The following is a 15,433-nucleotide window of genomic DNA, read 5'->3' as shown; positions in this document are numbered from 1 at the left end:
AGGGTGTCCCTTACACTACAATCTGCTAGCAGAGCAGGGAGGATGGGATGGTCAGTAAGGAATCTGCAGCTAGATAGTCCTTTCCAGATCAGGCATTACCAAAGGTAGCTAACTTGTTCATTTGAAGCTGACTTCTAGCCGCAGTTTCCTTACCTTAGAACAGATACCCAAGAAATGCTTCCCCAGTAGTGGATTTGAGAATCCAATTTAAACCAGAAAGACCTGCCGGACAGAAAGGGCAAAGTGCCCATCGCGACGGCCCTGACTGTCCAGACAGTAGTGCTTGGTAAATGTGTGCAAAGATACCTACGTTGCTACATGACAGATGTCCAGGACAGGGATTCTGTGGGCTAAAGCAGTGGTCACAGACTTAGTTCTAGTAGAATGAGCAAGCAGGGAGTTGCTTCTTGGCCAATGCGCAATAGATCTTGATGCGGACCACTATCCATCTTTACATGGTCCATTTCTGAAGGGCCTCCTTTCTTAGCTCCTACGTACCCCAGGAAGAGTTGAATTCCTATCCAGAACTCTTTTCTGCGATGAAGGTAGAGCGACAATGCTCTTTTTGGGTCCAGACGGAGTCTCTCCTTATCTTTGGAGGGGTGAAGCAGTGCAAAGAAAGTAGGCAGGGTGATGTTCTGGCCAACATGGAAGGCAGTCACAACATTCAGAAGGAAGGAGGCACTGTCCTCAGGACCAGCTTGTCCAGGATGAAGGTGGTGTAGGGAGGGTGTGTAGTGAGTGCCTGCAACTCTGTGACCCTCCTGGCTGCTGTTATGAAGACTGGAAGGATTATATTACTTCCCCTGTAGGCATTTCTTCTTGGCATGTAGTGCTGTAGATCCACATGCTTTGCAAAAGTCTGCCATCTTGTGTTGAGCTCGGATGAATACAAGTTGTTTTGTACCAAGAGGTTTTCTTCGAGTCATGCGGCTACATGACTCCTCCTCTTGGTAATACTGCACATGGTAATCGACGCCATCTTCAAATTGTTTTGCCGTGGGTAGGTGAGAATGTAAGAATGCTATATATGCATGCAATGAGATGTCCATGCATTAGTATGAAATAAAGTGTATGAACTGCAACCCACACAAGATTTATTGGGGAGGAGGGTTGGCGCATATGAATCTACAGCACTACATGTCAAGAACAGATACTTACAGGGTAAAAAAACAAATAAGTTTGAGGCATGTGTGCTGTAGATACACATGCTGTGCATAGACTGAAAAGCAGTACCTATCCCTAGGCAATGGTTAACTTGAGGGGTTTTCAGTTGTTTGAAAAAGGGTTTTAAGTACTGCCTGACCAACATTGGCTTGTTGGCGTGCAAATACATCCACGCAATAATGTTTTGTGAAGGTGTGTGGAGTAGACCAAGATGCTGCTTTACAAATATTAGCAATAGGAATGTTCCCTAAGAAAGCCATGGAAGCTCCAATCTTTCAAGTGGAGTGAGCCTTTGGGGAAACAGGTAAAAGTTGTTTAGCTTTTCTATAGCATGTTTGGATACACTTAACTATCCACCTTGAAATGCCAGATTTAGAAATTGCCTTTACCATACGAGGAGCAAAAGCAACAAAATTGTTTTGTTTTTCTAAAATGATTTAGTCCTGTCGATGGAATACATTAGTGCCCTTATGACATCTAACATGTGTAATGCCCTTTCTGCAACTGTGTCTGGTTGCAGGAAAAAGACAGGTAAGTCAATAAATTGGTTAATACGAAAATTGGAAACCACCTTTGGTAGGAATTTTGGATTAGTTCTAAGCACAACTCTGTCCCAGTGTAGTTGAAAGAAAGGCTCTTCGAGAGTGAACGCCTGAATTTCACTGACTCTAAGAGCAGAGCAATTAAAAAGGCAAGTTTCCATGAAATGTACTGCAATTGAGAACAGTGTAATGGCTCAAAGGGAGGACCCCATTAGTCTTGTAAAACAATGTTTAAGCTCCATGTTGGGGTACGGGGAAGTCTAGGAGGAATTACCCTTTTAAGTACCTCCATAAAGGCATTGATAACTGGAATTTTAAACACAGATATATGTGTTGTATATTTTGCAGATATGCTGCAATGGCTGCAAGATGTAATCGTATAGAAGTGTATGTCAACCCTGCAGTTTGTAAATGCAGAAGTAAAAACAAATTGTTTGTACCTTTGCATGAAGAGGGTTGACATCTTGTTTGTGGCAGAACATAACAAATAGCTTCCACTTTACTGCATAGCATTGTCTTGTGGTTGGTTTTCGAGCCTCTTTAAGAATGTTCATACATTCTTGAGATAAATTTAAGAAAGAAAATTCTAAAATTTCAGGAGCAAAACTGCAAGATTAATTTCTTTGGTATTGGGATGTCTTAGTGTTCTGTGTGAGATGGTCCGGGTTGAGTTGTAGTTTCTCGTGAGGGACTACAGACCGTTCTAGGAGTGTTGAACATCCACAGTTGCCGAGCCCATGTCGGAGCTATTAACATCATGGTGAGAGATGTTTGCCTGAGTTTGAAGGACTACTAATGGAAGTAGTGGGAGAAGCGGAGAAGCGTACGCAAATATCCCTTACCAGTTAATTCATAGAGAATTGCCTTTGGATTGATAGTGTGGATACCTACTTACAAAGTGTGGGCATTTTGCGTGGCCAATCTCCATATTTTCTGTGCTAAGTGAGATAATTGGTGTATGTGCCCCCCCCCCCGTTTTTGTAAATAATACATAGTTGTCAAATTGTCTGTTTGAATCAGGGTAACTGTGTTGTAGGTGAGGTAGGAAGGCTTTGATTGCTAGATGAACAGCTTGCAGTTCTAGGTGATTGATATGGAGATTCTTGTGTTTGGAATCCCATATTCCCTGAATACTGAGTTTGTGGAGATGTGCTCCCCAACCTGTTAGAGAAGCATCTGTTGTTGGAATTATGTGGGGAACTTGGTCCTGAAATGGCCACACCTTGGATAGATTCTGTGGTCTCCACCATTGCAGAGTGATGTGTGTGGCTGTCTACCAACACTAGAATGTGAAGTTGATCCAGTGCTTGAGTTATTATTGTTGAGAGAGACATTGTTGTAGAGATCGCATATTTAGTCTGGCATGCGGGACTATGTGAATACAGGATGCCATCATGCCCAGAAGTCAGAGAAATGTTTTGGCAGGAATTTCACTTCCGGTTTGAAACTGTTGAATTAACGTTACTATGTGGTGTATTCGGTCTGTCTTTGGATATGCTAACGCTAAGTGTCTGTTGAGCATGGCCCCTAGGGACGACTGAGTAGTGGCTGGTTGTAGATGAGACTTTTGTAGGTTGAGGGCAAATCCTAGTTGATGGAGCAAATTTAGGGTGTTTTGAGTGTTTTGTCAGCAAAGATTGAAGTTGTTTGTTTTGATTAACTAGTCGTCTAGATATGGGAAGACATGACTATTTTGTCTACGCAAATGTGCTCCTATCACTGCTAGACATTTTGTGAAGACTCGTGGTGCAGTGGTAATCCCAGAGGGAAGAACTTTGAACTGATAATGTTTCACTTGAAATAGAAATCTGAGATCTTTCCTGTGTGCAGGCTGAATTGGTATATGGAAATAGGTGTATTTTAGATCTATAGCCACCATGAAGTCCCCTGTTTGTAATAACGGAATGATCTCTTGGAGAGCGACCATATGGATGTGTTCTGATAATGATTTAATGGTCCGAGATAGAGAATGGGTCGCAGGGATCCATCTTTTTGTGGGATAAAGAAGTATAGTGAACATACTCCTGTTCCCTGAAATTGCTGTGGAACTGGTTCTATTGCTCCCTTTTGTAACAGAGCTGTAATTTCTTGTAGCAGAAGGATTTGATGTTGTGTAGATAGTTTGTGTTTACAAGGTGGGATATTTGGAGGAGTTATGAACTCCAGAGAATAACCATGTTGGATAATGTCCAAGACCTATTGGTCTATTGTGACTGGAATCCAACTGTTGAGAAACTGTTGAAGACGACCCGACAGGTGTTATGTGTTCTGGGGTAATGGTAAGGAAGTCATTGTTATTGGCATTTGAGGAACAGGCATTGTTTACTCTGCCTCTTCCTTTAAATTTGTTTCCTCTATAAGAACCTCTGTAGAAGGTTCTAGATGTAGAGGTTTGTCCCTGATTTTTGTATTGTGACCCAGAGGTATCTGTGGTAGCTGTTTTTGGGCAAACAATCTTTACATCACGGATTTTACACCGCGATGCAATCACAACACAGTCGTTACAACGACTGCGTTGTTATCACGCAGTGCCATTACTACGCACGTCATTACATCGACTTGCAGTAGATGGCGCTCTAACATAAGGAATAGTATAGTTTACTATTCAACACCTTCCCTACTGTTACGTAGGCTGGAGTTGGAATAGTAAATCATACATTTCTAATGTTACGGCGCCATCTACTGCAAGTTGATGTAACGACGTGCGTAGTAATGGCAGTGCGTTGTGAAATACCGCGTAGAAAAAACGCGCGTTGTAAAGTGCTATATTCCTGTTTTTGCACCTGGTTAGTAATTGGGCCTACAAAAAGATCCACGGTACATGTTAGTTTTTAGAGCTCCCAATGACTTTGCTACCTCTGTGTCCTTCATTTTTTCAAGGTCTGGGTCAACTTGAGTTCCAAAAAGATGTTCTTTATCAAACAAGAGATTTAGTATGGCCTGCTGTATTTCAGGCTTAAATCCTGACACCCTTACCCATGAGTGCCTACTGAATAGAATGCTGGTGTTTATACCTCTAGCAGCAGTGTCGTCTACCTCTAGTGCAATTTTAATAGAATTGTTAGTAATAAGTTTACCCTCATTTACTATTTCTTGACCCCTTTTTCTATGCTCCTCTGAGAGCATAGAAAAAGGGGCCCCTCCATTTCGTCCCAGTCATCTTGAAACAAAGCATGGCTATTGGCTTTACGCTAATGATTAGATGCTTGTGCTGCAACTCGATTACCAGAGGCATCTATGAGCTTGGACTCTTTTTGTGGAGGTGGTACATCTCCAGTTTTTGGGAGTTAGCTCTTTTTCTTGCATTTGACACAACTAGAGAATCTGGGGTTAGTGGACCTTCAATAAAAATGGGGTCTCATAATGCTGCTTTTTACTTTTTATCAATGTGTGGAGTAATTATCCTTGCTTGGACTGGGTCTTTAAATATTGCGTCCGAATTACGCATTATATTTGTTAAGTATTGTGCCCCTCTGTGAATTAGACAAAGTCCCAAACAGAAAATCCTCCTCTATTGAGTCCTTATATAGAGGAACCTCTGGAATGTGCCTGCACGTGCTATTAGGTCCTGATAAGCAGAGGCATTGTCACCTGGTGATGGGCGAGTAGGATATAATTCAGGGTCAGTGTCTGCTCGAGGTTCAATTTCATGATCATTCCAAGGATTTGCTGGTTGTGTATCAACCGGGATATCCTGATCTTCCTGTACTATTGATTGAGGGGATACGTTAACCTGTCTCAGACAAACCCGGTGAGTGAGGTGGGTGTGTAGGTGGAGGAGGTGTTTGTGGTATAGGTGAAGTGGGAATGTGCAATGGAATAGTTGCAGGATCCTTTCTCTTCTTCACAGGTTGAACAGGAAGGTCCAATGCCTCCTCAAAACTCAACTGCTTCTTAGAAGTTAATTTTGGTGGTTGTATCATTATTTTCTTAGTTCCAGGCTGAATTTGCAGTCTTTTTTGTTCTAGAACAAACTTTTGATGAAATTGCTCAAGAATTGGCTCTGGGGAGATTTCGGACAGAAAACTGAATTTTGGTGGCGGAAGCATGGTTATCAACAAATGAATATTCAGTTCTAAAACATGGAGTCTCTGTTTCGGTGTCAAGACCGAAGACCGAAGCAATAAGGCCTCGGATGGAAAGGAGGTGGAAGCCGAAGATGGCTGCGATGACCATGCGCAGTATTACCAAAAGGAGTCCCACAGCCTTGTGACTCAAAGAAAACTTGGAACAAAAACAGCTTGTAATCATCCGAGCCCAACACAAGATGGTGGACCTATACAAAGCATGTGTATCTACAGCACATATGCCTCGAACAGGCAGTAATGAGGGTCAGTAGCCTAAAAGGGCAATTGTGCAGATGCTCAAATGGTGCACATATCAAGAAGGTGAGAACAAGATTTAGATTCCACTGGGGGATGATAAATGGCCTGGGAGGAAACATGTGCTGCAAGCTTTTGAGAAACCTTGTCACAACAGGTGACTTGAATAAAAAAGGTTGATTCAGCAACTGCAAAAATGCCGAAATGGTGGATAAATAGCCCTTAACTGTGCTTAGAGTAGAGCCCTGCTTGACTAACGATAGAACAAACAGAAGAACCTTGATAGGGGTGCAGGAAGAGGGTTGACGTCATGAGAATCATACCATGTCAAAACATATCCCAACGGCAGGCGTATTCAGACTTAGTGGAGGAATGACAGGCTGCCGGAACAACATCGCAGACTTTGGGAGAAAGATCGAAAGCTGTCAACTGTCGCTGCTAAATATACCTGCATGAAATTGGAATGTGGGCAGGTTCGGGTGCAGAACCCTCCTCTGCTGCTGCAACAGAAGATCCTCTTGAAGAGGCAGCCTGATCAAGGGACCGATTGTACTACTCAACAGCTCGGGACACCACATTCTCCGTGCCCAATCAAGGGCCACAAGAAAAACATGGGCCCGTTTGTGCCTGATCTTCTTGAGAACTCTGCGCAGGAGTGTGATAGGGGAACGGCATACAGGAAGCCAGCGCTCCACTCGAGACGAAAAGCATCTATGAGCGAGAACGATCTTGGAAAGTCCAGCATGCAAAACTGTGGACATCAAAGGCTCTCCCCACTGCTGAAAGAGGCCTTGCACTACCTCCGGATGGAGACAGCATTTTTGATCCCCTAGGCATCTTTGGCAGAGTTCAGAGAGCCCGCCAGCTGCTGAACCACCAGGAAAATGCCCGGGCCTTCCAGACAGGTTGAACAAGTTACTTATCTTAGCCTCTATCACATAAGACGTTACCTATCTAGTCGCAGACTCCTTACCTTAGATTTATAGACAGAAGTCAGACTGGATTCAGATATTGTTTGTGAGCAGTAACCCCCACCTGCGCACTGGTAGGTGGCGCTGATCGGCTCTGAGGGGCGGCGTCAGAGTTGTTCCGTGCCAGAAGTGACGTGCATGGTGCCTATATAGACACAACCCCGGCGTGCTGACAAATTCTTTTAGCTGCTTTAGCTATGCGGAGACACAAAAAACATTGACCACTGGTGTGGAAAACTAGGGCCCTGAAAGGGGAAAACCAGGTCCCTAGAAATCCGATCACAGAGTGGGTGTGTCTGAAAGTAATCGACAGCTAGATAGAGTCTCTACCAGATCAGGCTTTACCGAAGGTAAGTAACTTGTTCATATGATTGAGACTTTTAGCTGCAAATCCCTTACCGTGGAACAGATACCCAAGCAATACCTCCTCGGAGGTGGGCCTATGAAACAATTTCATACCAAAAGGTCCTGCAGGACAGAATTAGCAAAGTGTCCATCCCGACAGGCCTGAATGTCCAGGCAGTAGTGTTTTGTGAACATGTGCAGAGAGAGCCAGGTGGAGGCCTGGCGGATGTCCAGGACCCCGTGCACTAACGCAGTGGTAGTAGCCTTGGCTGTGGAATGAGCACGCAAGCCCTTTTTGGTCAACTGGCTCCTTTTCTTTAGAGGGATGTGGTGGAGTGTAAAAGGTAGGCAGGTTGATGGACGGGCCTACATGAAAGGAGTGATGACTTTCTGCAGAAAGAAAGCTCTAGTTTGTAGAACCAGCATGTCTGGGTAGATTTTAAAGTATGGAAGCTTCCATGACACAGCCTGAAGTTCACTAACCCTCCAGGCATACGTTATTGCCACAAGGAAGCTTGTCTTGATGGTAAGGAGCCAGAGAGGACAGTTGTTCAAGACCTCGAATGGCGCACCCATCAGGAATGTCAGGACTAGATTAAAGTCCCACTGAGGCATGGAGAAGGAAGAAACATGCTGCAAACCTTTCAAGAACCCAGGCACAACAGGGGCTTGGAAGAGGGATGGATGGTCAGGCTAACGCAGAAAGGTTGATATAGCAAAAAGATAGCCCTTTACAGTGCCCAGAGGGAAGCAGAAAGGGGGTCACCCTGTTTTTCTGCACACAATGCCACAAACCTGCCCCAACAACAGGTGTATTTTGTTTTGGTGGAAGGCTGCCTGGCCGCCAGAATAAAACTGCAGATAGGCGATAGGTCGAAAGCGGTCAAATGTTGCGGCTCAATCGCCACCCAGGAAGGTGGAGTGTTGACGGGTTACGGTGAAGAACCCTCCCCTGCAGCTGCGACAGAAGATCCTCCGGAAGGTGACCCTGATAGGACCACCAATGGCTATGCTCAACAGCTCAGGATACCAAACTCTGTGCCTAGTCCAGTGCCACAAAAAGGATTTGGGCCCAGTCATTCCTGATCTTCTTGAGAACTCTGGGCAGGAGTGGTGTGGGCGGAAAGGCGTACAGGAGGACTAAGCTCAACTTGAGATGAAAAGCATCTCAGAGGGAGAGCCAGCTTGAGAACCCCAACGCGCAGAACTTCTGAAATTGCGCATTCTCGGCAGTGGCACACATCTAACCAAGGCTCTTCCTAATGCTGAAAGAGACCTTACACCACCGCCAGACGGAAACGCCACTTGTGATGTACTAGGCATCTTTGAGTTCATCCGCCCTGGCGTCTAGAGAGCCCGCCAGGTGTTGAACCACAAGGGAAATGCCCTAACATTTCAGTCACGTCTACAGATGCAGGGCCTCTTAAAGGGTCCGTGACCCCACCACGCCAAGCTTGTTGCAGTACCACATGGCACTGGTGTTCTCCATGAGCACCTGCACTAGCTTTCCATTGATGGAGGCTAGAAAGGCTTTTAGTATCAGCCAGATTGCCATTGCTCCACAAGGTTGAGGTGGAGCCCAGATTCCGCTGGAGATCAGAGGTCTCTGATCTCCACCTCTCCCAGATAGCCATCCTATCCCAGGAATGACACATCTGTCACCAAAGTCAGGGATGGTTGGGGAAGGGAGAGGAGTCTGCCGCCAGCCCAATAGTGGTTCGTTAACTACCACTGCAGGTCTTGTGCAGTTCCCTCCGAGATCAGCACCACGTCGGAGAGATTTCCCTGATGCTGCCCCACTGGAACTTCAGGTCTCACTGAAGAGCCTGCATATGCCGCTAGGCGTATGTCACAAGCAGGATGCAGGAGGCCATGAGGCCCAGAATCCTCCGAGTCAGTCTCGCCAAAATCCATGATAGATGCTGAAACATTAGTATCATAGTCCGAATATACTGGACTCGCTGTTCGGGAGGATATGCCCAAAACGGCACCGTGCCAATGAAAGGTAGCGTCTGAGAGGGAGTCAGATTTGACTTGGCACATTGACAATGTACCCCAGTGCAATGCAGGAGGTCTGCCATAGTCTGGAGCGATCCTTCAACAGCCAGTCATCGACGTAGGGGAAGATTGGCACCCCTGAAGAGCCCATCGGTTTGATGTTATAGACCGACAGGGGGGCAGGTGATGGTGTATCATGCCTCCCACTGGGTGTCCATGATAGTAAGAGTTCAAACTATAAGGGTTTGGAAGCAGCAGCTTCTGGGAGGGTGAGAGGGTGGACTGGCAAACCGCTGGCTGCCTGACACACAAAGTCTGTGGGTACCGCGTTAGCTATTCTCCAGTATCTAGCTGATTGTGCGGCTATGCATTTACCAGATGCATCAATTAATTTTGATACATTGTCTGGAGGAAGGGCATCCCCTGTTGTCTGGGAGTTTGCCCTTTTTCTTGCATAAGCTACCACTAATGAGTCCGGTGTTAACTGACCTTTGATGTATATGGGGTCAGATGGTGCTGCTTTGTACTTGGTCTATTCTTGGAGTTATAATTCTTGCCCTTACAGTATCTTTGAAACCATCAGCGTGGCATAAAACTCCCTTATGCATGGGTAAAGATTGTGAGCCCCTTTGAGCAGACATGAGGGTCCCAAAAAGGAAGTCATCTTCTAGAAGGTCTTTAAGTAAGGGCACTTGGTGGTATGCTGCAGCTCTAGCGGATAAATCCTTATAAGCTGCAGCATCATCTGGTGAGGATGGACGTGCTGGGTAGAGGTCAGAGTCTGTATCCTCCTGCAGGTCTATGTCATAGACATCTCACAGGTCTGTAGGCTGTGTTTCTTCTTCCACGTCGTCCTGGTCATCCCTAATGGGTGAATGTGTGTGAGGAGTAATGTTACCCTCCTCCGACTGTTGTGGTGAGCCAGGTGGAGGAGTGGAAGTATGAGATGGCGATGGTGGAGTGGGAGAGGTAGGGATTGGCACATGTAAAGGGCTTGTGGCTATGTCCTTTTTGCACTTCTTTGTGGGCAGAATAAGAGCATTAATGGTTTCATTGAAAGACCGGTGTCTTTTAGATGGTGGAGGCACTGCTAGGCTGAAAAGATTTTTTTGCCTCGGATCGAGCCATTCTTGCATTGTTCCAAGAACCAGCTCAGGTGTTTTTTTCAGTCCTAAGGTGTAAGATTTAGGTGCGGATGCCTGTTTTGCTTTCAGTGCCTGAGTGGTCAGAGCCGAAGAGCTGTGGGATTTAGCTTTTGAACCAGAGGGTATGGTTCTGTGCAAAGGCTCTGAGGCAGATTTTAAAGTGGAGGCCCCTGCTGCAGGCCGATGTTTAAGTGCCGAGCCAGAGTGTGGGGCCTTCGAATCGATGGATCAGTGCGCGCCATGTTTGTTATGCAGTGGCAGACCGTGAGCAATTTTATCTGTTGGAGCGTTTTTTTTGGGCTACGGATCAGGGGTATGTGTACTCTTCGGACGACGCCATGTGAACTGGATCTTGTGGGTTATCAGACTGGGAATTGGAATCTTGCAATGGAAACCGACTCCACCACTGCTGCTGAGGCCTCTTCTTCCTTCTCTTCGAATTGGCTGAAGATATTAAGCATGTATGTTTTGTGTTGCATTTCTAGACGCCGCGCACATCGGTCCCGAAGAGTCTTTTTAGACCGAAACGACTTGCAGGCCTCACAAGTATCTTCGATGGTTGGGCGAGAGGCATGAGTTACAGACTAAGTGCTAGTCGGTGTGGGGGTATTTAGAATAGTTCGGACAAAAGAGGAACAGAGTACATTCCATCAACAGCTCACTTTCGGGTAGGGCTGAACGTTATGAAAAAGGCCCAGTCGGGCATGGCTCAGAAACTAATAAGGTGAGTCGAGGGATTGTTTCCGTGCTCGAGATGGAAGACGGTCTACATGACTGAGACAATACCATCAAGTTACAGGAACCAACTGTGAACTGAAGGGAACCCAAGACGATCTTCAACAGGAGCCCGAGACAGTACATCCAAACTAGTGGGCAGAAAAAAACAACAATGGAGTCTATGCCCATGCACAGTATCACCGGGAGGAGGAGCCACACATCCTTGTGACTCTACGACATTCTTTGAAGAAAAACAACTCGCAATAATATGAGCCCAACACTAGATGGCGGACTTGTGCACAGCAAGTGTAGGTACATCCACACATGCCTCGAACGTGAGGCATCTGTAAGCACAGGTTGAGGAAGGGAGAGAGGTCTGCCAATGACCCATTTGCAATTCGTCATGCACCACTGCAGATTTTTTTACAGTTCTCTCCGAGATCTGGACCATGTCGGAGAGAGATTCCCCTGATGCTGTGCCCGCTGTGCCTTCAGGCCCCTCTATAGACCCCTCAAATGCCAACGAGCATGTGCTACAGGCAGGATACAGGAGGCCATGAGGCACAACAACCATTCTCACTGAAATCCAGGATACAGGCTGAAACATTTGTATCGTAGCCTGACTAACCTGGACTCATCTCGGGAGAATAGGCATGAAAGTGCACTATGCCCAGAAAAGTTACGATGAAAAGGAGCGTAAGAGGGAGTCAGGTGTGACTTTGGCTCATGATAGTGAATCCCAGTGAATGCAGGCTTGCCGAAGGAGAAGTGAGATGACTGCTTAGAACGAGCCCGATGTTTACAGCCAATTGTCGAGGTATGCAAAGACTTGAACCCCTGACCTCTGCAGATGAGCTGCAACCCAAGCCATCACTTTTGTGAACACCGGAGAGGCGCTGATAAAGCATAAGGGGAGCACAGCAAACTGAAGGTGCTTTTGGCCCACTACGAACCAGGTAACATCTGTGGACAGGCAGGACAGGGATAAAGAAATAAGCATCCTGCATGTCCAATGCTACCATCCAGTCTCCCGGATCCAGGGAAGGCAGAACTTGCACAGGCATTTTGAATTACTCCTTTTTCAGAAAGAGATTGAGAATGCGCAGGTCTAGGATAGGATAGGATAAAGGCCACGTCCTTCTTGGGCACCAGAATGTAGCTGGAATAGCAACCACAACCTACTTCTGATGCCATTCCAGGGCCAAATCAGTTTTCCCACCGAAAAGAAGGGCAGAATCTAAGGGCACATCCATTAAGGATGTCTGAACATCCCCAGAGAAGCCTGTAAACATCATCAATTTGTGACGTTTGATTGCCACACTAGTACCCATTGCCCAGCCAAGGCAATCAGTGGAGACCAGACCACAGCAAATAACAAATGTTGCCACACTACGGCCGTCTAGGATGGTTTATGTTAGCAACGCCCAGAGGTCACTCAGAACTGCTGGCAAAACTTGGCCCAATGGGACGGAGTAGCAACCAAGTAGGCAGCTGGCATTTACAGAGCACAAGGCAAGATTGGTGAAAGAGAGCACACGCTTGCCAAATGTTTCAATAAGCTAACTCTACTCATTGGTGCCTGTACCACCAAGCTATGTTAACTGTGGGCCCACAGCATGCTTTTGCACGTGTTCAAAAGAGTGGCTGTCAGAGCCTTGATAAAGGGCAACAGAGGTTCTGTGTGTGTCTGACCAGTATGGAGGACCACTGTGAGGATATTCGTTTTTACTTCTATTGTGGACAAGTATCCAAGCAAATAGCGTTTTCTAATTCCCTGTACAAATTATCCTTTTTATATTTGGGGAAAATTCATCCATGACACCAAAAGTGCCGTTGTACAATTTAGTGTCAAAATATTATGGAATGCTTGGCCCCTGCTACATGGCAAAGACAGTGTGCTTTTGATTCTGAAGGTTTGTAAAAAGCTGTGCCCCAGTGGGTTCAAAGAACGGCCGAAGTCAAGACAAGTTCGTGGAAGGAAGAAACACAGCATGATGGGCTGTGCCTACTCGTACGGCAGCGGTGATGCGAAAGGAACATATGTTGTAAAGCTGAAACAGAAGTCAGCACAGGAGCCAGTGCAAAACCCATATCAGATTACGAGGATCCAGATGGAACCCATGGGTGAACCTGCCAGAAGTCAAACTACAGGTTCTCTTTGGCCCTTGGGGCCTGAATGGATGCCAGTGGGAACCAGTAAGGTGCAGAAAAGGCACAGAAAGCCTCAATCTGCTGCAGCATCACTGACTGACCCGGATATTCGGCCTGTATCAGGACCACATTCAGAATCTGCTCTAATGGAGATCAGGAGTGAGACAAGAGAGGCACGTTGTTGCCCACATTCCTTCTCTGGGGTTTGAGAATGGTGTGAAGGGGCAAAGTCACACTTGGACTTCTTATGCTTCTTAATGGACATACCTGCAGTGTGCATGACTTCAGGAATGGTACACATTCCATTCGACTTATCACAGCATGCAGTCTTTGGTGTTTGGCTCACAATCCCTGTTTGACTTGGTTTTATCTGGACACAGTTGTCACAGGACCTGGAATCATGTTCTGACCCTAAGCAAGAAATGTATATCTTGTGGAAATATGTTAAAGACATCTGCTTGTGGCACTCCCTACACAGTTTGAACCCTGTAGAGTTTTGGAAGGTGACATTTGCCTTGCACACTGGATTTAATCTGGAGAAAAAGGGTTAGCGACCAAGGAGTTGTTACAGATCCTCGACTAGAATCACAGGGGAAAAAAAGGAACGGACATTGGCACACATGGTTGGCCCTCATCTGTGCTCTGCTTGTCATTTACGAGTGAAACATCGGTGGATGTTCTCCACAACCTCGCAGTGGCACAACCGCCACCACAATCAGCTCTGGGAGGGGTAGGGAGAGGGGTCCGCCAATTGTCCTACTGCGGCTGAGCAGCTACCACTGAGGATCTTTTGCAGTATCCTTTGAAAACTGGATGGAATCTAACAGGGTCTTCTGGTGATGGGCCCACTCAGACTTGCACTCCCATTGCAGTGGGCGGGCTGTAAGCCCACAGAATAGATACAGCATGTCTCGAACAGACAGCGCATGCACTGCCTAGGCGAGACCTAAAAATGAACTGATTTATGAGGGGATGGAACTCTATTTCTTTTTATTTTATCTTCTTGAAATGGCATCCACTTTTGCTCAATTTTCTTACATTTCGCTCCTCAATATGGTTTACAAATTTTAAAAGGAATTCAGTTTAGCTTACTATTTATTTCTAAACTTGTGGCCTGCCAAGGTTAATATATAAATACACTAAGATTGTGTTTAAAAAAGCGCTCAGCTCTTGCTATAGAAAGATGAAGATCAACAGGCCAAGGATGGAAAATTCCATTGGGGACCCTGCCGGAAACCCAATGGTATGCAAAGACAATGAGGCAACACAGGCTAAAGAATGCACTTTACCTGCCAAAGAGCTGTTGGCTGACCAAGAAGGAACCGCAGCCCGCCTTTGATAGAACAGGATATATGCTGTATGTCTGCAGACTTCCTCTTCTGATAGCTGCCTTACGTCACTATCATCAAAGCAGTACCACAGTCCGTCCACGGAGTTCTTGCAGTAAGCTGTGAAGAACATGCAGGAACAGTTACTACTCAAGCAGCAGCAACTAAAAAACAAAGATGGATGGCTCTTACACATTCCATGCGATAGGCAGCAAAATGCCACTTGGCAGGATGCCTCTTGCTGATCTCTTCATTGCATTAATGAACAAGTGGTTGTGTATTATCGACCACAGCAAAATTTGAGCATGGCAACGTACAACCCCAATTTTATACTATCACCATTCACTTAACGTTCTTCATTGACTATTTCTCCAGGTCCACTTCATCATTATGTTACTCCCACAAAGAACACTCCCATCATAGTCCTAACCCCTACCTATCTCCCTATAACATAGTCTTCAGGTTTCCAGACTGACAACAGCTATGAAAGGTCAAAAACTTGTACTCCCACAACCAGCCTGATTCAATACATCACATAATACACAAATTTCTGCCAAACTCTTGTAATTTATAACGTGCATTACCATAACCTAGTAAGCAATAATCCACTGATTGGTCTGATCACCAGATAAAATGGACAGTATAAAAAAAAATTAAGACGCCTCAGGATACCATCAAACCCTCACAGCTAAGGAGCAGAGATGGGTATACAGATTGAATACACAAAAGCAAGGCCTGAATGATGAG

General features: G+C 45.8%; 1 protein-coding gene across 1 annotated transcript in view; it reads right to left on the bottom strand.

Moving 5' to 3' along the window:
* Positions 1–15,433, bottom strand: part of USP31 (ubiquitin specific peptidase 31) — a 217,492-nt gene that overhangs the window by 58,359 nt on the left and 143,700 nt on the right. The window contains exon 14 of the mRNA XM_085629506.1: positions 14,648–14,806. Coding sequence (XP_085485632.1) covers positions 14,648–14,806 — 159 coding nt within the window. The remainder of the gene's footprint in view (positions 1–14,647; positions 14,807–15,433) is intronic.

Source organism: Triturus cristatus, chromosome 10 (assembly GCF_964204655.1).
Source record: "Triturus cristatus chromosome 10, aTriCri1.1, whole genome shotgun sequence".
Classification (NCBI taxonomy): Eukaryota; Metazoa; Chordata; class Amphibia; order Caudata; family Salamandridae; genus Triturus; species Triturus cristatus.
This window is presented reverse-complemented; position numbering and strand designations above follow the sequence as displayed.